We start from the raw sequence: 25457 nt of genomic DNA, 5'->3' as shown, positions 1-25457 counted from the left end.
TACAACATGAACTGTAAAAGTTCTGGCTCTTTTTTTAGTGACATAATAAACCACCATTTCAAATGACCAAATGGGGGGGGTAGAGTAGAGCTTTTTGAATCTTAAAAACTTGGAGAAATCCTTTGGCTGAGTGGGAGTCTGTTAGATGCATTGGCCTGAATCCGCCCTTCAATAGAAGTCTTCCAGGGCCTGGCTGTGAAAAAGAAAGGGAACCCAATGGAGCGTGTCCTGTGGCCTGCAAGTCCTGCAAACCTGAAGCCTGCAAACTCCCCCTCCAGATGGGCTTGCAGTCATCTCCCACCAACTGGCCCACTGAGCCCTCTTAGCTACACAATACCATTGCTCTCCTTTAGCAGCTGCTACATAGAACATTACAACATCTCTAAGAAATTACACTTAAGCCAGATTTAAATACCTGCCTCTTGATCCAGATTTTCACAGATGTTTATTGGGCAATAGGTTTTTGCATATGAACAGACTGAAACCGTGACCAATCAAAACAAACCCCAAAAGGGTTCAAGGTCAGTGGTCTTCCATTATCAGACTTAAGCAGAGTGCAACTGGAGAACAGACTGAAACAAATTTCCAGTAAATGAAACATATGGAGGTATGGGGAAGAATCAAAACAGTCATCTGTCATTAGTTAAAAACTAAAATTAGTTATCAACCATGAATGCACACAACAGAATAATCTCACATTTTTTGTAAAGCCTGACGTGAACTATAACAATTTCTAAGAATAACAATACAGATATATGTTTTTGGGGTGTGCAGGTGGCTCAGAGGTTAGCGTGCACGACCCATGTACAACATGGGTGACTGGGATTCAAATCTGGCCTGTGGTCGTTTCCCGCATGTCTCTCCCTCTCTCATACCCAGTTTCATGTCAGCTTGCTGTCGAAAAAACAAGCCACTAGTACCGTAAAAACTCAAAAAACAAAAATAGATATATGTTGCTTATAATTTAAATAAGAGGCAAAGGCATCAATACGAAGTGTAACAGGAATAACTGTTCAGATCTTGCAGAAATTCTCTCTTAAAACATTTACACACAGACATAATTGATTGAAATGTTTTGTGAAACATTTTTGAACTACTGAAAGTGAAGTTCAGACTGTAATTTCTTTCAAATGATGGGGGCAGAAAACCTAAAACTTTGCTAGCTGTGATTGGTCGATATAAGAAATAAAACCAAAAAGAAGATAAACAAGCTTGTAGTTATCAACGCAGAGAAATAAGAAAATAAACAAATCATGTGCCATGATGATGAATTGTAGCAAAAAATGGCCACACATCTTGAACAGGTTTACATTCTTATCATTATTTCTGATTCACCCATTCTTGCTATTCTGATCATTGAGCTACTTCATATGTTTAATAAGAATGCGATCACCTGCTTGTATAAGGTTTTATCAACACACTTTTTCCAAGATGGTTTCTGTGAGTTGAATAGAGGATAGTTGAAGGATAAATTGGCCACGGGATCATAGGACTGTCTCTGATCTGCCTTTGCATCCCCAACTGGAAAATTAGATGCGCTACGTGCTTCAATCAGCATCACACAAGTCTTTTCTAGATCACCATTTAGGCTAGAGCTCATCATATACAATACATCTAATACTCCCCCCTCTTTTACATCTTCCTACATCGTGTATATTATTGTATTTTATTTTGTCTAGAATGTTTTTGTTTAGATTTCCTACAACTTAGTTTTTTCACTCAGCTGGTCACTGGTCAGGGAGGATCAAGCTTAAAATCAACTGAATTCCTGTGATCAGAGCATTTATCTCTGCATTAATATCGGTTAATCATTTACACTTTTTGAAAATGAATTTAGATATTCCGTGTTTTGCTTTTTCCTGTAGATCTTTACTGCCTTACCACCTCTTACTTTGGGAATATTCGAGCGCTCCTGTAGGAAAGAAAATATGCTGAAATACCCAGAACTTTACAAAACCTCCCAGAATGCAATGGGCTTCAACACCAAGGTAAGACAAAAGACTGCCTAATGATATGCTTTTCATGATATAGATTTCATGTATTTATCATTTTATTGATTTGACAAAAGGACTTATTGATAAGAAATTATCAGGTCTCTCTAAAAAAAAACAAAAAGAAAATGTGAAAAAGTTTACTCGTCACTCCCTAAATTTGAAAGGAATATTCAGTTAAACATTTTAAAAGGTCAACCCTTCCTGTTTTTAAAGCCAGCTGCCATCACATTAATGAAAGGAGATGTTTCTGTTGTTGCCCTGAAGGATTTATCTCCTGCCTCAGTGACCCGGCAGCTGCAGATACTGGATCTCCTCTCTGTGCCTGATTCGGCTGAGTTTGACCTCTTCTGTTTGGTTGTGGGTGGCGTCGGGGGTGCTGTTCGTTAGCTTTCCCCTGCTGGGTAATATAGTTGTCTCCTTCTTTCTTCATGCCCAGCCACAGACTCCTGGACCTTCCTCACAGGCGTGGTGACCCGGTTAGCTCCACAAGGAAAGGGGATTATAAGGAGGATTGGCCATGGTGTTCTGGGGCAGGAGAGGTCACATGAGTGTTGGGATGAGGTTCAAAGAGAGACAGGGAGAAAAACCCAGAGCATGTTGTCCTTATATGACAAGCATTTGTTGCGGAAAATTAAGCAATTTGTTTAAGGAAAGGGGTGCTATGTTTGGAGGCCATGGCCCATCAGATCACATTTAAACAACACAGGACCGAATGTCATGGACCATTTCTGATACAGACTCCTCTTCAGCTGTAAATTAAAAAAATAAATAAATAAATATTGGACTCTATTACCATATGAACTTACCACTTTTGACATATGAATATGGTCAACAGACTGATAAAAGCATTTATTTGTCTAATTTTTAATAGTTTATTTATTTATAAAAAAAAAATTAATTTAACGTATTTCAGATAAATTAGATTCTTTTTCTGATGTAATAATGAATTATATTTATCGATATTGTTAGATTTAGTCTTTTTATACACCTAATGTATATATTACATGTTCCATAGTTTGTACATTATATTCTCTCTACTTAAATTAATGTCTTTGGTTTTTTATAAAATAATTTTATAAAGCTTTATTCATTCCAGTTTAATTTATTAATTCACTTAAAGAAACTATTAAACTATTAATGCTTTTCTTTTAATAAATACTCAGTTATACCTCCAGTTTAATTTATATTCCTGTACAGCTAACTGTTGTTTTTTTACATGAATCTTGTTCTCAGATAGATTTTTTTTTTCCATCGTTAAACATTGTAGATATTTCATTAAGTATTCCTGGTGCCAAACAAGGATCACAGAAGTATTCCCCTTGATAGTTAGAGGCAAATGAACCTGAATTTTGTTCGGGCCACATTTTCCAACACCCATAAATGATGACTCGGGCAGGTCAGCAAGTTGTTTTTGCTGGCTTGTCCACTCTCTTCCAGAGATATTTTCCTTGCAGCTGGCCCGAGGCGAGGCGAGAAAATCCATCAGGAATTTGGCCCCTCCGAAACCTGTCTTTCTGCGGGCCCAGCTCTTTTGTACCCGACAGATACTGTCTCTGTGAATTAAAGCTGTTGAGGTGTGAGCAGGGAGAGGCTCACACTGGGGGCTTCAACTTTGTCACTCATTTACTTTTAAGGACATAGTTGGTTCCCATGTAAACTAATAAAGCCCTTTGCAGCCCTAATAACTAGAACTACCAGCTCTTTAACAGCTTCTCCTTCTCTCCTTCCCTCCTCATTCGTTCATAAAGAAACAGAAAAGAGAGGGCTGCTCTGGAAATATTTGGCTCCATATTAATTACTGCCTTTCATGTCTTCTGCTTTTTTTGGCCATTAAGGCTTCCACAAAGGGCCAAATTTTCCCAGACAGACCAGCCATTCATTCTGAGTGGATCCTAACCAGCCTGAGGAGAGAACAAGAGCAAGGAGTTCCCCAGGTGGATTGATTGCTTGAAGAAAAGGATCCCACTGTGACAAACGATTATGAACATTTATCGATTTCATTAGCATTCGTTATTGTGGGCAGGAACCCAGAGGCTCATTCTCCCTCCTGCAGGGACCGTGAAGGGATAACGGAGGGGAAAGCTGACAGAGAGCTGAGCCTGTCAGCGGGAGGCTAATTGAGTAAGACCTGTGATTGTAACATTAGTGATTATTTAATACGCGTTTGACCAAAGAGCCGAGGAAACAGTGGGTTTTCTTTAGGCCACCCTCGCTCTGTGGATTGGGTGTTGTGTACACAGTGGGAGGGTGAGCTAATCCAGGGTGGGGGTAGCTGTCAGGAGGCTGTGTTTGGCTGGTGGGAAGGAGGTGAGGCTGCGGCGCTGAGGTCACAGTATATTAACAAAGATGAGATGAAGTGTTAGAACATGAAATATTTCCAGAACCCCACAAATTATTCACTTTTCTGGATGTCATCGAAATGCCATGTCCAGTTTTTTTAGACTTACTTGGTAAATAAGTTTACTACTGCTTTCAGGTTCTAACTTTTGTACGACGGAGTATTAGGGCCACACATGAAGAGAAAAAATATTTTTGCCATGACGAGATTAAACTCGACATGTCGACTTTAAAGTCGACATGTCGACATTAAACTCAACATTTCGAGAATAAAGTTGAAATGTCTTGTTGAGTTTAATCTCGACGTGTCGACTTTAAACTCGCCCTGTCGACTTTAAACTCGCCATTTCGAGAATAAAGTTGATATACCGTGGCGACTTTAATCTCGACATTCCAAAGTTTGGAGAAAAGAGCAACCGCGCTCCACAGCTGCAGTCTGCGTTTGGAGAAAAGAGCAACCGCGCTCCACAGCTGCAGTCTGCGTTTTAAGAGTGAAGGTAGTCTTTGACGTGCTGCAACTGTATAACTGTATAATCATCACAGAAAGTACAATTTGACCAAATCATCTACACAAGGCATGTCTGATTCTGGATTCTGTGCATGTAACCTGTGCAGCGGTTGGCTCTCTTGAACTAATTTCAACTTTATTGTCGACACGTCGAGATTAAACTCAACATGACATTTCAACTTTATTCTCGAAATGTTGAGTTTAATGTCGACATGTCGACTTTAAAGTCGACATGTCGAGTTTAATCTCGTCATGGCAAAAATATTTTTTCTCTTCATGTGTGGCCCTAATACTCCGTCGTACTTTTGCTACTAAGATATATATGTGAAAAATAATTCTGTCAGAAAGGTCTTAAATGAAGACCTGTTCAACTTGTTTACATGCACTCATGTCGCAACAACAAACGTCAGTTATCTTTTTTAGATTTTATTTGTTCTAGAAAAAATGGAGAGCTATAATGTGGATAGTCTCTAAAGACTGTTTTCCAAAGATAAATAAGTTGGGGTTTTTTTTGGTTTTTTTTAAACCACATTTTAGTAAAGGTTAACTCGATATTTCTGTCATTCTTTTTAGTCTTCTTGGTGTTTTTTTCAGCTTTGCACATCTAAAGGTTGAAATTCTTGCCTTTTAATTATTTTTTAAAATGTGTTTAACTTAAATGTTCATCTTCATTTACTGTAAGGCAAGGGAAGGCAAGGCACATTTATTTGTATAGGACAATTCAGTACAAAAACAACGCAAATTGCTTTACATGATTAAAATATAGGAAAATAAAACAGAATCAAAGCAAGTAGGAAATATAAAAATAAAATAAAAAATGCAGAAACAAAAAATCAGTTGGACTAAAGAAAATAAAAAAGTTGAACTAATGATTTTTCAGTTGAACTGTTTAACTAGAACAGTCGAAGGCAATCCTAAACAAATGTGTTTCTAGTTTTGATTTTTTCAGTCCTGCTTTTTTTTAGTCTGTAAAGCTATTCTACCATATACCATGGCTGTGTTTTGATTAGTTGTGCATCTGAAGGTAATATTCTAGAGAAAATGTCAACCAACAGATGAATCTATGAGCCATCATTATTCCTAACAAATAGTTAAATCTGGCAACTTTACCTGCGTTCTGCCTGTGGCAGCCATGTTGATACAAAACTAGGGGCTACTTGGCTTAAACATTCCCTGTGTGAATTTATACCTGAGGAGGGGTTTGTGTTGTGTTTTCAGCTGGGAATCTGGGGGAAAAAACAGGACCTTTAAGTACTAACATCATCTAGAATGACTTCCTTCAGTTTCACCATTTGTTCTACCCCCAGTGAAGGAAAAAAAGACTTTTCATAGCATAAAGTTACCACCATGTTTATTTGGTAGGGATGGTCTCTTCAAGGTGATGATCTCTGAGTTGCAAAAACTCATCGGGTTTAGTTATTATTTATCCAATTAGAAAACCGCCATGTTTGGCGAATAACAGAGCAGGTTTCTCCTGGCTTTCATGGTCTTGTCTTTTTAAATGTTAATACGATAGGACAGTTAGGATGTTGTTTAATAACCAGCTTTTTCACAGCATCGTCTCCCGCCCTGTGGATGAGTTAGCTGGTCTTCAGGAACCTGTATAATTTCAGCTCCTCTTTGCTTTAATGAAGACATATTCTCTTATTTCTCTAACAAACCCCTGAGGACTTTACAGGACAGCTGTTTATAGACAGAGAAAAACAATCTCATCAGGTCTGCTTACTAATTGGGTGAATATTTGGCATTTGGATTGCTGATTTTATTTTGGGATAATGAAGTAATGGAATTCTTACTTTTAGCTGCATATTATTGTGATGCAGTTTATCACATAAAATCTATTAAGATTTGTGGTGACACGAAAAGTCTAAGGGAGGTATGAATACAAGGTCTGTGTCTTCTTTGGCATTCTTTTAGAGACAATCATTTAGCATAATTTCAGACTATTTGGCTCTTTAGGGTGAAGCAAGCAGCAGGCCTCTACAAAAAAAGATAAATAATGAATCTGGTAATAACTTGAATCTTGTTTTTTATGTTTGAAATTGTTCTGCTCTTATACCAGCAGTGTAGCTGAAAATATTTTGTTCTCAGCATACGTTTCACACAACAGCAGTCATTGGTTAGGTTTGACCTCCCACCTCCATTTCCTGTGTGAATAATCAAAGCTAAATTGTAAATAATCACCAACTATACAGAGTACTGGATCATGAAATATCATCCACATAAATCTGTGATATTTTTGAGATGTTTTAAAACGATTCAAGTCTTGGTTCTGTCTTGGATTAGCCGTTAGCTTCAGCTTCAAGAACCCACCGGTCTGGATTTATTCTAAATGACAGCGCTGAGAGAGTCTCTATTGCAGAGAGAACATTAATTGCTAATATATATATTAGTAATAAATTAAACGTTATCTGTCTGAGGAGAGAAGTGGGAAGAAGCCTCTCTCTTCTTTTCCTTTCTTCGTTTTTTTTTTTTTTTTTTGCTGGACAGATTTCACGGCTGTTTCATGCTACACGTCCCTTCAATGTTTTGTTTGGCTCTGGAAGGTGAGTTGATATAAATTTTGAAACAAGGTGGTGTTGGAGAGTGGGAGTATTGGTTTAGGCAACTCATCCAAAGCATATACGTCTGCACAGACGGAAACACGCAGATGGTGTTCCATGCCTCCATTTTCCAGGCTCCTGATAATTACCCAAAAAACAGTTTAATCTCTGTCCGCCTGTCAGTCTCTGTGTGTTTTTACACTGATTTGTTTTACTTGTTTAAACTCTCCTGTAATTTATTACCACCTTGGTTGAAATCTTTTCAAAAAGGAGCTAAAATCTAATGATGTTTAATGAGGGTAAACCTTTCCTCTGCACCTCTTAGTATAATTTTGTTTGCTGTTCTGAGTCAGTAAAATTGTTCCGATTTATCCGTTTTTTTGGTAAATTATTTTGAGTTTATCTGTTGTGAATTAGAAAAAATGATTAAAACCAAAACATTGATCATTTCACATACTGGGTAGCCTCTCTCTCTCCCCCATAATACTCAGATGATACACAGCGTGTCTGTCAGCGGGGTGGCTATTCAGTGAGGAGGCCCCGACAAAACCGCCACTTAGCCCAGCACTGGGCTGGCACAAAGGGACCAGGTCATGGGTCACCTGGTGCTCCCCACACCCTTTTCACATGCTTCTTTTTCTTCTCTCTTACTCTTTCTGTTTCTCACTCTTCCCCCCTCTCCCCCTCCTCCTCCTCCATCCCCCCCTGCCTCTATTTTGCAGGTCTTCTGGGCTCATTGTCTGAACGGCCTCTTCCACTCCGTCATCCTCTTCTGGTTCCCCCTGAAAGCCTTCCACCATGGTTAGTGGCTCCCAGCGACTCCTCTGCAGCTCTCAATGGACTGAATGAAAAGAGAAAACAGTCAAGCTCGCATACTTTGTCTTAATTACTTCTCTCTTTGGCCGTTCCAGTCATGAATTGCAAACATGTGGCATGTTTGGTCAGAACCACATGCAGCTATTACCATGTGTTCATATTTGAGTCTCTAAACGAGAGCCTAGATGTTTTCTGTGCAGTTAGAGGCAACAAAAAACAATGATCACACAAATGAATTTATAAGGGACATTTAATGTCTGTTGAGAAAATGCGTATAATTGGCTTTCAGAAAACCTTGAAATGTTTTGTTCATTTTAAAACTAAAGGTTTCTATCTGTTTTTGTTTGGTAAAGAGAATAGGGAGTCTTTAGCCTGTTAGTCTTGGCTGGACAGAGCTGAGGACCACACAAGCTTGGGCCTGCCTTCCAAACAAAGGCGCCGAGCCGCCTCACTCTGACTGACAGGCTGTCAGCAAAGTCTCTGAGCACACAGGGGCAGGTTACCAGCCGGAAATGGAGGGAAACTCTGATTCTTTATTCACTGACAGTCACATACTGCTGATATTGTGGCCTTGGCTCTAACCCAAACTCACTCCTGTGTTCTGAAGCAATCCGTTTGTTCTAATCTAATTTGGAAATGCAGGTCAGATATAATGCCTACATTTTCATCTTAAAATAGAAACCAGCCTATTAAATGTGATTTACTTATAAACTGTCAGAAAAGCCTCCGTGTAGTAGAACTTAATGCAGACCGCTTTCCCCAAAAGATGCAGATAGAGAATAGATATATTAATGCAGACTGTGTATCATCAGTATCATCAGACCGTCCATAGCAATAAATCTATGTACAGCCAAAAAATCCTTCCAGCAGACCGAATACATCACTGGCATGCAGACTATGCATAATTGGAAGATGGAAAAAATGAATAAATAAATCCAAGTACTCCTTTGTGATTGAAAAATTACATATTACAATTATGATTAGAGTTCAATCCATTATTCCAGGCATGTTTTTTTATTCACCCTCTGCTGCAAGCACTGCTTCTCGTAATAACCAATCAACATGTTGATGTCCTTTACTCCTGAACTAGTTTGGCATTTTTATGTAACTTAAAATGTTGATAAGTTACAAAAGTCCTGGAAAACACAAGATCTATGACTGTTTTTTAGTGTTTCTGTCATGTTATTTATGGTAATCTGTGTAAAACATAGAGATGCACTGAATCAACAGATTTTCCAAATAATCCTTAAATACCATCTATGGTCCTAAACACAATGAATCATTTGATATTACTGCTCAGATCAGGATTGTAAAGCATTTGCAAAGTCCCTTGCTTTAATGTGGTGTGAATAAACAAAGTTAACATTATTGGGTTATTAGCCTTCACATATACGGATGTGGATAATATGAACTGTGCAGTCATCACCATATTCACGATAAAATCTGAATAGAAGAGAAGGGAAGATGATTTGAATGAGTTTTTTTGTTAATATTGGGATGTGGCTCTAATCAGGACAAAACCCAACAGATCCTGATGACTGTGGGGAAACCCTGAGAGCTTCAGAAAAACCGTGGTATTCCTGAAAGCATCTTGTTGATTTCTCTTTCAGATACGGTGTTTGGTAGCGGACAAACTCCAGACTACCTGCTCTTAGGAAATATGGTCTACACAGTAAGTTCACCAGTCTAGCTGATACTATAGATGTGAGTTATATATAGATAGATAGATAGATAGATAGATAGATAGATAGATAGATAGATAGATAGATAGATAGATAGATAGATAGATAGATAGATAGATAGATAGATAGATAGATAGATATTGTAAAGAAAGAGTGCTTGTACCTTATGTGCTCAAACCTTTAATCCCCACTTAGTTTTTTATTTAATCCCTGCTTCTTCCATTTTGTTCTTCTGAATTTAAACCAATGTATATTGGTTTATTATTTGTTTAGCTATTTAGTACTGTCATTATTTGTGAAGATGAGGTACAACACATTTGCTCAGATCCCACAGATATTATTTAAAAGCACATTATTTTCTACAAACTTGGATCGCACCCCTTTCCATTTCTTTTTAATCTGATCCTAATGTTTTTTCAGATTTTCTTTTAATAACTATAGTTTGACCTGTGATCTAACCAGGATGCTGAGATTAGATGCAGACTTGAAAAATCTGAAATTTGCTGTTTATCATTTTCCATATATAGATGAGAAAGAATAGACTATATATATATATATATATATATATATATATATATATATATATATATATATATATATATATATATATATATATATATATATATATATATATATATATATATATATATATATATATACTTTTTTTTTTTAAACTGAACTTTTCTGCTATTTTAAAAGATTAAAATTGGTGTTTTTTTCACATTGAAATGTTTTGGGTATTTTCTTCATCAGTTTTATCTCTCATTTCTCTACTTTAGCACATAATCATATATTGGAACCACTACAAATCTGTGTGTATGTCTGGGTCTCAGAGTATTAAGGTCTAAAAATGGACATTGATAATTATTTATATACAATTTTTGCCATCTACACTCACAGAGTACCTTTAAACCAAAACTGTTTGGAGTTTTAAAACCAGGTTTTTAAAGTTTTACAAACAGAATAAAGCATTTCTATGAATTCAGCCTAGATTTGACCTATGTGCTTTATAAATCTAAAGGTCCACCAACTTGAACTCTCCAATAAAATAAAGTTTATATAAAAAACTAACCAAACTAACGGAGTAAAAGCCAACCTTAGAAACATCTTATTTGGTGCAGTTGAACATAAGGATAGAAAAAGGTAATATCAGTGAACAGGATGACCCCCAGTCAGATTTAAGTTCTGATGAACATGGAGTTCTGAAAAATATGACTGAATGCTTCACATTGAGTATTACCCCAGGTAGATATAATCAAATGTAAAATAAATAAAAAAAATGTCATAAAAAACTTTTTTTAAACTTAGGCTATAGGAGTATAATCACACCATGTTGTACTTAAATAGTCAGGCAGCAAATTGGTGCATGGATGAAAAGAATACTTATTTCTTGGAGATTAAAAAAAGCAATCTAAATAATAACTTTTTTATAGGAATTCAAACTGGTTGTTTTTTAAAACTGTATTTTGTTGTTTTCCACAGTTTGTCGTCATCACCGTCTGTCTTAAAGCGGGTCTGGAGACGTCATCCTGGACCACGGTGAGTTAAAGACTCTCTGACTGCTTGTATCTCCTCTGGTATTTCTGACACATTCTACATGCAGCTCTCTTTATCTTAAAGCATCTTTATAGTTCCTTCTTTGTGGGCTTGTAACTGTAACCAGTGAAATGTGTGGAACTTCATTCAAGCGTGTTCCCTTGTGCAAACCATCACACACCAAAGCAGAAAATGGGGGGTTGGGCTAAAAATGTTATTAAAAAAAAAAAGTTAGAGAAGCATCTGCAGTAATGCAGTAAATGATTTGCCTGTGTTTCCATGTTCTCACAGTTCAGTCACATTGCCATCTGGGGAAGCATCGGCCTGTGGGTGGTGTTTTTCATCACCTACTCCTCCCTTTGGCCCCTCATTACCCTGGCACCCGACATGTCCGGAGAGGTAAACTCACAAATCCACACACTGTATTCATCTGAACCTCACAGACCCCAGGTTGCCTTCTGCTTCACTTAATGCAGAAAGAATCTGGTGGGAAAGTTGGGAGTAAAACTGAGCCCAGATCTTTAGAAGCAGAGCCGGAGGGGCGCAAACTGTCAGACTTCTGGCTTGTGTTGCATAATGACTTAATTGGGCTAATTAGCAGAGTGTTTGTGTTACATTTCCCCCCCCGTGCTCTGAGTAGCTACAGGTGATGCCGGAATAGCCAAGCAGCCGCTGCCTTAGATTAGAAACATGAGGGGAAAACTACAATAACCACCAAACATTTAAATTAATCCTCTGAGTTCACATTAAGCAGTAACAAATAAAGATTTAGTTTTCCTTTACAAGATATAATTTATGTGAGAGTGTCCCAAATTCTCTGACTCCCCCCAGGTGTTTAATGAGTAGCTAATAAACATTTGACCTTTCCCAGTGCATTCTGGGGGAGGGAAGCTGAGACATCTTTTCACCAGAGAGCAGGAACCTAGGAGGTTATTTTAGGATAAAAAGGGGCTAGTATTACGCCGTGTAGAGCGGAGGAAATAAACTCCCACTGTAAACTTTTTCTTTGTACGACTGGTGTGAAAATATGTTACGGTTTCAGCAGGTTTTACTGCGGAAATACAATAAATAGCTCTTCTATCTGGGCATCCCTGAGTGGGAGCATTTTTATCTCCCATCAAAGTCTTATTTTTTATTTATTTATAAATAACTTAGAGCTGTGTTTTATCTTTTGTTGAAAAAATTGTATTTTAATGAAGCTGTATGAGGAGGACCAATGCATATTTGAGTTGTTTTACTTATTTTTGTGTGGAAATGTGAGCCACCTTCTATTCGGCAGTGACTCGGAGCCTCACTCCGTCATTAGTTATGCAGACTTCACCTGCTCTGTCTGTGAAGCCGCTGCTTTTATCCAGGCCCTGCATCTGTGGACTGCAGACTGTAATGGTGCCTGTGGGTAGATTGTAACTCTATGCCCTGAACTAACTGGGGGGATACCACTATATCATCAAACAGTGAAACATGCCTGTGAAAAACGAGAGGACATCAGAGACATGGTCTCTGGCTCTGGACAGCTTAATGCTGGAATGTTTTTTTCAAAAGCCCTGGATCTATTTTTGGCTACTGATCACTTTGTTTTTATTTTTATTAGTGTTGATAAACCATTGTCATCTGTGACAATATGTAACCACAACAGGAAGGGGTGTTCACTTCACACGCCGTAACTATCCCTTAAAAAGTTTCTGGGTGTCAAACAGCTCAGGAGGTAGATGCACAGCGTTACCAGGGAAACGCCTCCCATCATTGTCTTCCTTCAGAAGCCAGAGCTCCTGTCGAGGGTTTATCTGGTTGGTAGTAGTCAGCCGCAGAGTGAAAACCAACCTGTCATGGCCCCATGCACTTGATTACTTTATTCGTAGTTCTAGCTAACTCTGCTCCCTGCTAGCATCATGTTATGTTGTTAAGAAGGGACCATAGATGTGATATTATGACGATACTGAGTTTGAATAAATTAGCTTTTGTTTATTAAAAGAGTGCAGCGATGGGCTAAGCCCCTGATGATGAGAATGTCTAGCTCTGCCCCTGACTTTTAGGTCCGCCCTGCCTTTTAGCCTCTGTGGAGCAGAATGACATCAACCCTGATGCATTCCCACATACCTCACCGGAGCCTCCTCCATGTTTACATGAATCCTCTTTGCCCTCTGTCCTATCTGTTTTCTTTTTTCCCCCTGAAAGCCTTTCCCCTGTCTCTCATTTGCCCCTGCTAACCTCTGCTTATTGAACTAGGACCTCAGGGCAAACTGTATAACAGACACCAGAACCCATCCTCCTCCTTTTCATCTCCTTTTCACTGCCATCATAAGTAATGGTAAGCAGCACTCTGATGCTACCAATCGCATTAATCAACTTTAGGCAACATACTTTGGACAGCAAAGAGGACAGGTGCAGGATCCATTCATAAATCTTTTTACTCTGACTACTGTACTGGCTCAATCTCAAAGCTTGCATCTTATCCTGTTTCCCCTGAAAAACATCTGACAGAGGGATGAAGGAAAAAATGTCTGAATATTATGTTCAGGCAGGGTGATCTTCCTCACCTAGGGACTTTAACTCTAGAGATGTCTATTACACTAATCTGCGGTCTGCTCCAATGACTAATATCAGTACATCTGTTTCTAATACAGCCATTCTTTCTTTCTCTCTCACAATGTTTCAATTTTGCAGCAAAACACCTCGGTCTCTCAGCTTAAAGTATCTGTCTTCACCTGATAAACTGTACAGTCAGGTAGTAATGTCATTATCAAGAAGGGTTTTCTTTGGAAGGAGTTTTACTTGGAATTGTTCTTGAACTTCTACAAATTATTGATAATAATAATTGACCAAAACCAGTTTCTGAATAAAAGTATAAAGTGCTTTTAACTTTATATTTAAAAGAGTTATAACCTGGTATTTTATAAACGATGTTTCTGAAATTGTCGGGCTGCTCAGTAACGCATTGGGTAGCACTGCTACCTTGCAGCAAGAAGGTTCTGGGTTCAGTTCCTGGCTTGGGGTGTTTTTGGAGTTAGCATGTTCTCCCTGAGCATGCGTGGGTTCTCTCCGGGTACCCCGACTTCTCCCATAGTACAAAAACATGACTGTTAGGTTTATTCTCTTAAGGTGTGAGTGCATGTGTGAATGGTTGTTTGTCTTGTACATCTCTATGTTGCCCTGCGATTGACTGGCTACCTGTCCAGGGTGGACCCCGCCTCTCGCCCGTAGACAGCTGGAGATGGGCACCCCTCGCCACCCTGCTTGGGATAAGAGTGTCAGAAAATAGATGGATGAATGAAATTGTCCTAAAATTCATTTTTAATCATTTTGAGGAGAAACAAAAGAATTAATAGAGTTCATATTGCTGTCCAAGCTGGATGGACACATCGTCTCAGTGAATACAAGAAAGTTGATTAGAGTCGATGCAATAATAGACAGAGCTAAATATTGAAGTGGTGGAGGATACAAAGGACTTGACTTCCGACTGGCTAAAGTGTACCATCCACCAGGGCTGTAAACACAGAGCCTGAGCTAATGTGGAAGGGTTTAAATCAAAGCATGTCCATGTGAACAAGTGCACACAGGCTAAAACTCAATAAACTCGCTTTTTCCTGTTCGGAGAAGGTCGGCATTAACTGGGGATGGTCAGCATGTCTAATTACAGCTAGATCTTCAGTGTGTGAGTATTAAATACCCTAATGGGCCAGACCCAACCCCACATCACTTCCTGGGTTTGGATACACGCTGGTATTGTTATTTATGCTTTGAACTGATCTGTTAGAGTGTGTGTAAGAGTTTGGTCCAAGTGGGGGGATTTAGTTTGGCTAATCATGTAGTTTGTGATCCATCATCTCTCAGATTTAGGCATGATAAACAGTCTTTCTGTCATTTTACAAAGCTATGTTTGAATCAGTTTATTTTTTCTTGGATTTGTTTCTTTTTTCAATCAGTAAAGTATTTTAAAATGATATAGTTTGCCGTGAGAAGGATCTGCTAAAATTCAAGACTTTAATTTGATTAGGACTCGGAGGCATACTTAAATGCTCTATGTCATGCTTATTTTAATCCTTCTAAAGGGAACTCTCTGGTTCGTTTTAACTTCAACAGTTATTTCAAAAGGTTGAATCTTAGTTCAGACTAGTTTTATAGAGTCTTTATAGCCATTTGCAAAATAAGTGGAAGGTCAGTTTTGACTTCAAGGAAAGCTACCAAAATTTCCCAAACAGCAAAGCAGCCTCCACTGTGATGAATGTCGTTCTCTGTCATGTAAAGAAGCTAAAACATACGAACATAAGAAATATCCTCTTTTTGTCCATTTGTCTGGGAAAAAGGCTGGGCTATTCTTCACAGAAACAATTTCTAACACGCTGACAGATGAGGAGAGATGACACGTTTGATTAATCGCTAAGTCTATTTGCAAAGACTGTTCAAAGACTGGTGGCATGTTTTTTTATGTAATGCTAGACATTGAAAAATCTCCCTCTTCTTTGTTCATACTAAAAGGCCCTTTTTTAGTCTTTTCACTGCTAGCTGTCTCTCTGCTCATGCTGTATTTTAAAATCTTTGCCATTCCCCCTTAAGACTCCCGAGTCTGTGACTTCAGCTGTTTATCTTACTTTTTTCCCTCCCCTAGCCAACGATTGATAAACACCACAACACAAAGTTAAAGAAACAACTTGTCTGGCCTGAGTGAAGCAAACAGGCACACAGTTGATCACATATTTATATTAGCCATGGAGAGTTGAAAGAGAAGACAATTTTATATGAGGAATAACATGGCTAAAATTACATACAGGGTTGTCATATCAAACGCACATGATTAGACCATCAACACTAAACGGTTTAACGGAGGTTTGCCTTGGTTAAACCTCAGGCAGTTAGTTTGGTGTGCTCCCGGTTGCTGAAAAGTGAGTGAACACCATGATGAGATCTAGAGGGCTGTTTGAAAAGACTTTTGCCAACCTGCCCAGGTCTGCCCTTTCAAGTAGGGTAACCCTGAAAGTAGATCACCAGAACTTACCTTAAACTAAAAAAATCTCTTTAGTTGACCCTATAGCTCTTGTTGACATAAGAGCATGCCTCTTCAATCAGAGAGAGACTGCACAAGTTTAACTTTCATGGGAGGGGTCCAAACAGGAAACCTTTGCTCTCTAAGATAAATATAAAGGCCAGACAAGAGTTTGCCACAGCAAACCTAGACGAAGACCAGGCTGGATAAATGTTCTTTGGGGAGATTAGTCTGAATTTGAATCATTTGATCAGCAGAAAAGGATTTGCGTTTGGTTAAAACCAAATACCGCTATCCAGTAGAGCAGCGATGTCACACTCATTTATATACTGATCCACTTCAGCATCATCATATCATATCTGGCCACTTCAGCATCAAACGTTTGATGTAATCGTTAGAGTTACAAAAAATGCATGGCCCTCGTATTATAACTTTACTCCCATTTATTTAGCCATTTTATCCACTCTCTACACTTTAAAGAACACATGCCTCTATTTAATGACCAGATATACCTTTGTCTGCACTTGAATGCTGGATATATTGCCATGAATTATAATGAATGTAGTAGAGGCATTTTAAAAACAGTGTGAAGCAGGAAAGTGGAAGTCCCATGGTTTGGTAATCTAATTTGGACTTGGTCAAGGCATGGTCATAGATGAAATGAATTCTGGTGTATATCAGGGGGTTCAATAGTTGAATGTCATAGCTTCTTTTTACTTATTTATTTAAAAGGGGTCATAGAATGAAAAACTGAGTTTACATGGTCATAGCTGACTAACAATAGTTCAGTAGGTGAAATGGACGTACAGAGAAGTTCAAACCCCATTAGCACCTCCTTTTTCTGCAAATCTCACAATTCTAAACTTCCACTGTTAAACTGCCACATTGAAACAAGGCACCAAATTGGCATAAATTCAGGGATGTTGCCTTATTTGGTTCTGGCCTGAACTTTCATCACACTGCAAGCTGGGCAGCTTGCCGGGCATTCGAACCGAGCCGTGAGCTCCAGGTCTGGTCCGGGAAGCCCAGCGGCCGGGGACGGAGAGACCGAACCTGTCGGGAAGCATGGGGGCTTGGCTACAGTCACCCGGTCAGGTTTGGTCGCTCCGTCCCCTGCTGGCTCTCTCCCCCCATCCGCCGGAGTTGACGGCTAGATTCTGCTGCACTGTATTTGACCAAAATCCCGGACAATTTTGAAATTCGCCCCAGACATTTTGTTTAGGTATGAGAAGTAGGACATGTCCAGGAAAAAGAGGACGTCTGGTCACCCTACCATATCAACAATTTGATATTTTTAGTGAGTGAGTGCTTTTTGCTATGATGAGTCTTTGCTCAGCAGCTTCCCTCGTTATAAACCAACCAATCAGCACACAGCTCATCTAAATATTCATGAGCACACCATAAAAGGAAGAAAACCTGTCGTTTCATTCTGGGGCCCTTAACCAGGCTTGCAACAGGGCGCATAGGACAGCAAATATCCCATTTTCAGCCCAACCAATGTTACACAACCTATTCAAAGACCTTAAGGACCAACACCAAATACCCTATAGAATCATTCTATGACCCCTTTAACATATACCGTGGACCTTTGCTTCATGTTCATCCCCCTCCCTCGTCAATACATTTCCTGTTAGATCACTTTCAAAACAAAGGCCATCTGTGCCAAAATAAAAAAAGGTTATAAGTTAGTATAACACCCATTTAGTTTAGCAAGATAGGAAATATATAGCTGTGTTTCTTGGTGGTTCCTATTGACTGCTTTAAAAAGGAATATTACATGTTGTAAATTGAGGATTTTCTTTTCTAGCCAATGATTCAAGTTTTTATTGCCTCGACAAAATAAAAGAGAAAATGTACTTTAACTGCCTCCCCCTGTATGGGCATCAGAGTTTGTGTTCCAAACTTTGATTAGATTTTTTTTTTTTTTTAGTTTACTCTTACACAGTGCATGGAACTTGGTTGATGGTATCAAACATAAATAGAGTAACCCCTTAGTTTTAATACAAGTACAGATGTTGCAATAATGGATCACACGGAATCAGGTTTGACTGCGGGTTACAGTCACTCACAGAGGGCCAGAAAGGATGCTAACATGAGAAGAAGTTCTCATGGGCAAAACTAATTTTCATAGATATCCCTTTTTTTTCCTCTAGCAGTGTTGGGTTTTGTTTTTTTCGTTTTTTTTTTAGTTTCTTTTCATTAGTTTTTTTTACGCTAGCCAAGTTATTGTAAGTTGGTGAGTTGTCTTATTCTGAAATGTACCAAAACTCTTTCCTGCTGGTATTCCCCGGGGCTCGACGAGGGACCGCTGCCGCATCCGGCCAAACTTCCTGCTTGCGGAATCATTCCGTCAGCTTTGCTAACCACGACTGGCCTGTGACTGATGAGTGTTCACATTAATTTTAATCATCAGGGTTCCGTGCTGTGTCCAAACTGGAGCTGCACTGTTTTTAGTGTGAGCCTGGCGTAATGGAGAATACGCATAATATTTTGATCTCTGGTTGATTGATTTAGGTTTTTCTAAAGTAAATATGATCTTTTTTTTTATTTGCATACCTTTAATTAATTTATTATATATTTGTGACTCCATGACCACATAAGACTAAGATGTATTTTTTCTGCTCTCACCAACCAATAAAACACTATTAGAGGCATTTACAGACTCTCACACTCAGACATGCACCTCCACACCACTACTACAACTTTGAGGTTCAGTTATTTTGGCCGAAGGTTCACATGTGGTCAGGGAGGGAGGGCTTGAATCAAGCTCTGTGTGTCTGTGGCTTTCTATGACCAAAGAGAGGAGGGGTGGGGGTCCATGGCCTGTCAAAACACCACCACCCCCCACCTCCTCTATGCGAGGGGACACTACTGTCTGTCCAGCCAGACAAGTTTATTAGTTTGTCCTAAAAATACAGTCCTGCTCCCTGGGCCTCTATCACCCCTCCATCTCCCAGGGGCCCCCTGGTATGAGACATCCACCAACACTGCTGGACCCGCTCACAGTTATGGAGCTTTTCCAGATGCCTGCAGACAAACATTTGTTGTTTGTAGCTCCTCCGATTTGTTTGGATTTTGAAACTCACATCAAAATAAAATAATAAAAAAAACTCTCCATTAGTTTGACTTTGTTACTCTAAGTTTCCACAGATGTACTTTTCCTCAGTTGCACCTCACATTTAAGTTCTTGAATTGGATTGTGTTTCCTAATTGACTTCATGTCTGTATCAGGCTAATGTTTACATAATTTGAAGTTCAGTCATACAGTTGTATAAATAAATATGGGTCAAAATCTGAACCAGTGGACGACATTATTTATTTTTCATTCTGCTTGGCTTTGATTTGCCAAGTATACACTCGGGGATGTTTTGAAAAGGCTCTGTAGACAGTTTAAACACCGCCTTTAAAATGTTTAATAAGCTTTATGAAAATGAAAACAATTAAATTCGCTTAAACCCCATAAAATTATATATAAAGAAACATTGCTAAATGGGGGCTGCACAATTTCAAGACTGATTTGAAAATAGCGTAAGTCTAATCATAATTTTCCCCTCATATGTTTAGCCACTGAATGTCATAGAAAAGCCATTTTTTATTTCCTGCCCTTTAGGAGAGCTTCCTCTCCTCGGTCCTATGTCAGACATCAAAGTCACTTTACAGGCAATGCCAAACAGATTAGCTAATTTAGGCTAACCTGAGAGCTTTGATGGTTTTGGCACTGATCCGTGTGTGCGTCATGTCGCGCTGTCACACTGCAGGAAAGGTACTGTCAATGGGCCACGGCAGTCTAAATAAATGGCACATTACAATGCAAGGAACATAAGTTGTAAGTCGGACATGTAATGACAGATAGTTTTAGGATGGTGCCCCAAAGAAAACAGGAGAGTTTTTAAAGTATTTTACCACCATCATGGCGTTCCACAGTTTCTGAATTACACTGAAGCAAAAACTCATCAAGTAAATGTGTTACTTAGAGTTTTTAAAAGATAAAGTACTTTATTATTGAAGACTAAGTTGACCCAAGAAAGATTTTTAAGTTGGATTTAGCCTTTTCAAACCGTGGCGGGATACTTAAATAATAATGTTTTTCTTGTTGAAGTTTTGGATATTTACAGCCATAAGTGCCAACATTTTATTGTATTAAGACCAACACAAAGTATTGAAGCTGTGAGAAAATTGCATTTTTGTTTTGTTTATTTACAAATACAATGTTAAACTTCAGCACCTGCAGTTGGTAGAACCTGGTTCTAACAGCAGTTCTAACCAGGTCTAAACATCCCATTAGCTTTTCCTTTTAGATTAAGAAAAATACCCTTACAGCGGTTCAGTCAGACTGGACGGAAATCTTTTAAACATCCATTCTTGAATTACTGTCTTTACTTTGAGTAAGTCACTTTAGCTCTTTTAATGTACTTTGATGTAAAGTTGAAGCTCAGTAGCTTAGGGCTGTTGTCTTACTTGTCTTAATCAAAACATCTCCTGTAAACTTTGGCAATCCTAAAGTCAATAACTCAACACAATCAGCTGGGATTCTCTACATGTAGATACTGTGATAATGGCATACACTCTCTTATTCATTAGTGTATTCAGCAGCCATGCCTTGATCCTATAAAAGCGCATGCATGGCCGTTTCTTGCTTGGATTGTGGAAAACATCTCCTTTCACCAGTAGTGTTGTTCCTGCTACTCTTCCATGAAGCCCAGAGTCCACGTGACTTACATCTCAACCGGATTGTCCTTAAGGGGTCTTATGGGCCTGTGACGCATTCAAAATACAGTACAGCTGGGTATATATATATATATATATATATAAAAATATTTTGAAGACAAAAACCTTCAAAATTAAGCTTTTTTCTTTTGGTCTGGGACAAAATGTTTGCCAAATTAAAAAAATTTTGTCCAGATTTTACCTGTACAAAACAACAAAAAGAAACAAATGGAAGAAATATCTTTGGTTTAAGATTGTATGCCTATAAATATTAAAGAAATAAGTTCTAGAATAACTACTAAAAATGCCAGGTTCACCTATTTGTAGAAGATAAACAATTTCAAGATGACTGGATAGAGAACTTTCTTGTCTCATTTCTGTTGCATTGACAGAAAATCTCCAAACAGGAATTTTTCTTTGAAAAAGCTTCAACTATCTTAATGCACTGCAGGTACTTCCTCATCCAATAGGGTCAGAGGGGTACAGGGGATCTAAACAAAATGAAACAATGATGTCCTTTAGTTATGGCTTATTAACCCACCTTGAGTACATTATCCCAACCTATGCTTTCCATTTCCGTGTTTGTTTGGGGCTCCAGAGGAAAGGGATTGTTGCTCATGTTTATCAGGTGTTTCTGTTAAACTCTATTGTCCACAGTGACCTTAGATTTAATTGTTGTGTGTGTTCCCTGCAGGCAAAAATGATGTTCAGCTCGGGGGTCTTCTGGATGGGCCTGTTTTTCATCCCGGTCACTTCGCTGATCTTTGACGTGGCTTACAAAGTGTGAGTTTTCTCTCCGCTTCACTCGCTCCCCAATCTCTCTCACACATGCATGCAATACAGGAAATTCCTTCAGTATCTCTCCTATCGCCAGAAGAAATTCCTGTTTCTTTTTGAACAAACTTCCAAGGAACTTTCCATTCTGTGAATGCTCAGCGGGAGATGTCAGGTCGGCATCATCCATCAGCAGCTTCAGCGTTTCAAGAGCAGTTTAACTAGAAGCTACATTCCTTCACTCTATATATATCACCATACTCCAAATAGCTCATCATGGTAAAATATGATCAAAACATCATCTACTGCATGTTTGATTTACAGTGTGAAGAAAGTGTTCTTCAAGACCCTGGTGGATGAGGTGCAGGAGCTGGAGGCTTTATCTAAGGACCCTGGAGCAGTAGTGCACGGGAAGAGGTACAGTTCCTCCTCTCTACTCCTGTGTTCACTCTTTGGTTTAGATCTGCACAGTTCCTGAATGATGCAAATGCATGGATGACTAAACTTCACGTATGTTATAGAGCCTGCTTGCCCTTGGCTTTAATTTACAGCAAGTTACTTGTTCCCTCAGTCTATCCTGTAGTGGCATCCAGTCAAACAAAAAAGGCGAAAAACTTTTCTACACCTGTTTACTCAAGATCTATCAGTGCATAAACATTTGTTTAGGATGATAAGACATGAAGGTGTTAGTTAGTTTTTGACCTTACACTTTTTAAAGTAAAGTAAAATTAAATATTTTTTGGCGTGGAGTACTTTAGATCTTGGCCTACACTTTCCACTGGACCTCTTATTTTGTGTGCCCGTTCGTCACAACGTTGCCCTGAAGATTCCCCATAGTGTTGGACCTAAATGCGTCCTGCTAAAGTGTGTCCTGCTACTTTTCAATGTATTCCTTGCTCTAAGGCAAATAGCTAAACTGTCTAATACTTTAAAACTGTTGAAGCTGAGATGCAGCCAAAGGTTGCAGGACATTTGCCCTCAAGAAGAGTTGGAGATCACCACTACGAATACTATGACCTCTACACGCCAACTGTTGATCAATTTTCTACGTTTGCTTTTATTAGAGCAGAACGTTTTTGAAATGATTTGAGCCATGCCACAAGAATCCTCATCTTAAATTGCCTTTTTCTCCTCTTTGACCTTCAGCTTTTTGCAAAACAGGACACAAATCATTTTTCTCTACCTAAATCTGCACAGAGATAGAACTGATTGTTGTATGAAGTCATTTTTCTCCTCTGTTAAATTTCCTACACATCTTTTTTAACTGGCTTAATCAAATGATAGATTAGTGTCATCTAATGCTGGGATTTCTCTCCTGACCTTATCACAACCACATAATGGAGGGGTTAGCTGTTGTTCTCGCCTTTTCTGAAAAAATATGAATCACTTTTTCCAACTTCATTTAGGAGGAGGAATCATCTTTTTGTCACGAAAATGCCACGAACATACAGGGCCGCCCTGCCAACAGCCGTCCTGTTGGAGAAGAAAAATCTCTAAATTGCTGCTAAATTGCAGGAGTCTGACTGCAGTATCAGTAATCCTGTCATAATGGTGGTTTTTCCCTGCTTGTTTTTTCGTCTTTAAAATACATAACGCTGGATTTCAGAGCAAAAGCCCCCCGCCTAATGAAAGCCATACAGTTTTATAGCGCATTAGCCGAGCCAGGTCTCCTCTGCTCTCTGGAGCTTTGGTTCTGCTGCACGCATCAACACTGAGCATATCAGTGTGAGATCTCCTGCAGGCGGAAAGCGATCCCCCTGACTGGCAGCTGTCCAAGAGCCAGCAGGCTGCTGGAGCACTCACACACACAAACACATGGATGGTTTTCTTCCGATGCACATACATTCACACACACAGATGCCTTGTGCCACATGTGTTCATGAATTCCTTTTAGCCATCCCTCTATTTCACAGTAGTGTCCCTGTAAGATGTTTTAAGCAGCAGGTAGAGCAGTTTGTAGATCTAAGCATCCTGGAGCTGCTTGAACAGCCTTGATGTGGGTCATTTAGTCTAGGTGTTGTACTCTGCAGGCAGCTAATACTCTCCATGTTTCTGTGTGAGCAGTTTGACGGAGAGGGCCCAGCTCCTGAAGAACGTCTTCAAGAAGAGCACGGTCAGTCTGTACCGCTCCGACTCCATGCAGCAGAACCTGCTCCGTAAGTTACACACACATTCGTCTCTTCTCTTTGCTTTCTTTTTATTTCAGTTCATGCAGTTTTAGTTATTATTTAGCAATAATTGACGTAGGCTTAGTGCATTTAGAGGGAATAAAAAAATCAAAACCAATGAGAAACATGGAGGAAAACATCGGCCGTTTCTCAATATGTGTACCTGTGCGTTCTCGTGTGCTCGTGAAAGGTCATCAGCCCCAGCACTATTCCATTTCAAAAGAACACAAGACCAAGAATGGACAAAGTCCCCGGTTGTTTTTCTCGCCCCTCCCTCTTTACCGAGTATGCATCAGAGCAGACTTGTCCGTTATCAAGCTCGACAGCTGTCCCAGCATGCACCGTGGTAGCAGCAGGTTCCTGTGGAGCGCTCACAGAGCTCAGAGTATTAAGTTAAAAGTTCTCTTTTCTGTTGCCGTTTTTCTATAAAAGTATGTTTTAATATCATATGAGGCGAGAACATTATACTTTTAAGCATCACTATATGGCCCATTTACTGATGTAATGCGTAGTTTATAAAAAGTTCAGATGTTAAGAGGACCGTGGCAACCAGCAGACCTCCGAAGGCTAACCGCAGCCAGGGCTAATGTTAGCCCGTCTGCATTAGCCCTCTCTCTACATAGCTGTGTGTGAAGTTTCACTGGCTCTGATGGCATTTTTTTGGGTTTTTTTTTTTTTGCAAAACGTTAATTTGATTTGTGTTTATCTGACTGTGTTATTATTATTCCCCCACTAAATAAAAAAGTCATAATTTATGATAATCTAGAGACTATTAATAACAGGTGGTGAATGCAGCTCCAGACGAGCTTTGGATGTGGTGATGTCAGGAGTATGCTTCTGTTCCTATTGACCCAGATTTATGCTGCGTGCCTCTGTTCTCCCGGAGTCCGTATTTTCCTGTGTTCTTCTCAAGAACGCACTTGGTGAGAACAAGTCCGTAGTTATGCATTAAGAAACAGCTACACTGCTATTAGCCTCTGGATCACAGGATGTCCCCTCATTTACATGTTTTTGTTTGTCTTTTATTTCATTTCTCAGGTCCTGCTATGTTCTTGAATTAGCTTTAATATGTAGCGACACACTGACCAAAGCTTAAACCCAAACACTGAAATAAATTATGTCTCCTTTACTAGAAATGAAAGCTCATCAGCTTGTTTCGTACACACATCATAATGTGGATGTTTGCCTTATCAAACTTTAATAATTAGCTTATCTAACCTTCAACATTAGTCTTTATAGAGAATATAGGTCAACAACCATTTTCTACTTGATCTGTGGTTCATATAAATTAGACTCTCCTGCGAGATAAAACTGAGCAACATTGATGTATGTATTGGGAAATGAAAACCTTTTGTTAATCCTACCTGGTTGCTAGCTTTAGTGTGGAGGTTTGTTACTGAGCAAAGATGAC

The 25457-nt window shown here is 39.0% G+C and overlaps 1 protein-coding gene across 8 annotated transcripts in view; it reads left to right on the top strand.

The window, feature by feature from the left end:
* atp8a1 (ATPase phospholipid transporting 8A1) overlaps positions 1-25457 on the top strand; it is a 144242-nt gene that overhangs the window by 116006 nt on the left and 2779 nt on the right. For all 8 annotated transcript variants that reach the window (XR_005282543.1, XM_038305851.1, XM_038305850.1 and 5 more), the window contains 8 exons: positions 1866-1988; positions 8105-8183; positions 9809-9870; positions 11363-11419; positions 11708-11815; positions 21799-21887; positions 22203-22295; positions 23943-24034. Coding sequence is in view for 7 of the 8 variants with exons in the window: in XM_038305851.1 (XP_038161779.1) it covers positions 1866-1988; positions 8105-8183; positions 9809-9870; positions 11363-11419; positions 11708-11815; positions 21799-21887; positions 22203-22295; positions 23943-24034 (703 nt within the window). In the remaining variant the exon portion in view is untranslated. The remainder of the gene's footprint in view (positions 1-1865; positions 1989-8104; positions 8184-9808; positions 9871-11362; positions 11420-11707; positions 11816-21798; positions 21888-22202; positions 22296-23942; positions 24035-25457) is intronic.

This window comes from Cyprinodon tularosa, unplaced genomic scaffold, assembly GCF_016077235.1.
Source record: "Cyprinodon tularosa strain WSP-4 unplaced genomic scaffold, ASM1607723v1 ctg568, whole genome shotgun sequence".
Lineage (NCBI taxonomy): Eukaryota > Metazoa > Chordata > Actinopteri > Cyprinodontiformes > Cyprinodontidae > Cyprinodon > Cyprinodon tularosa.
This window is presented reverse-complemented; position numbering and strand designations above follow the sequence as displayed.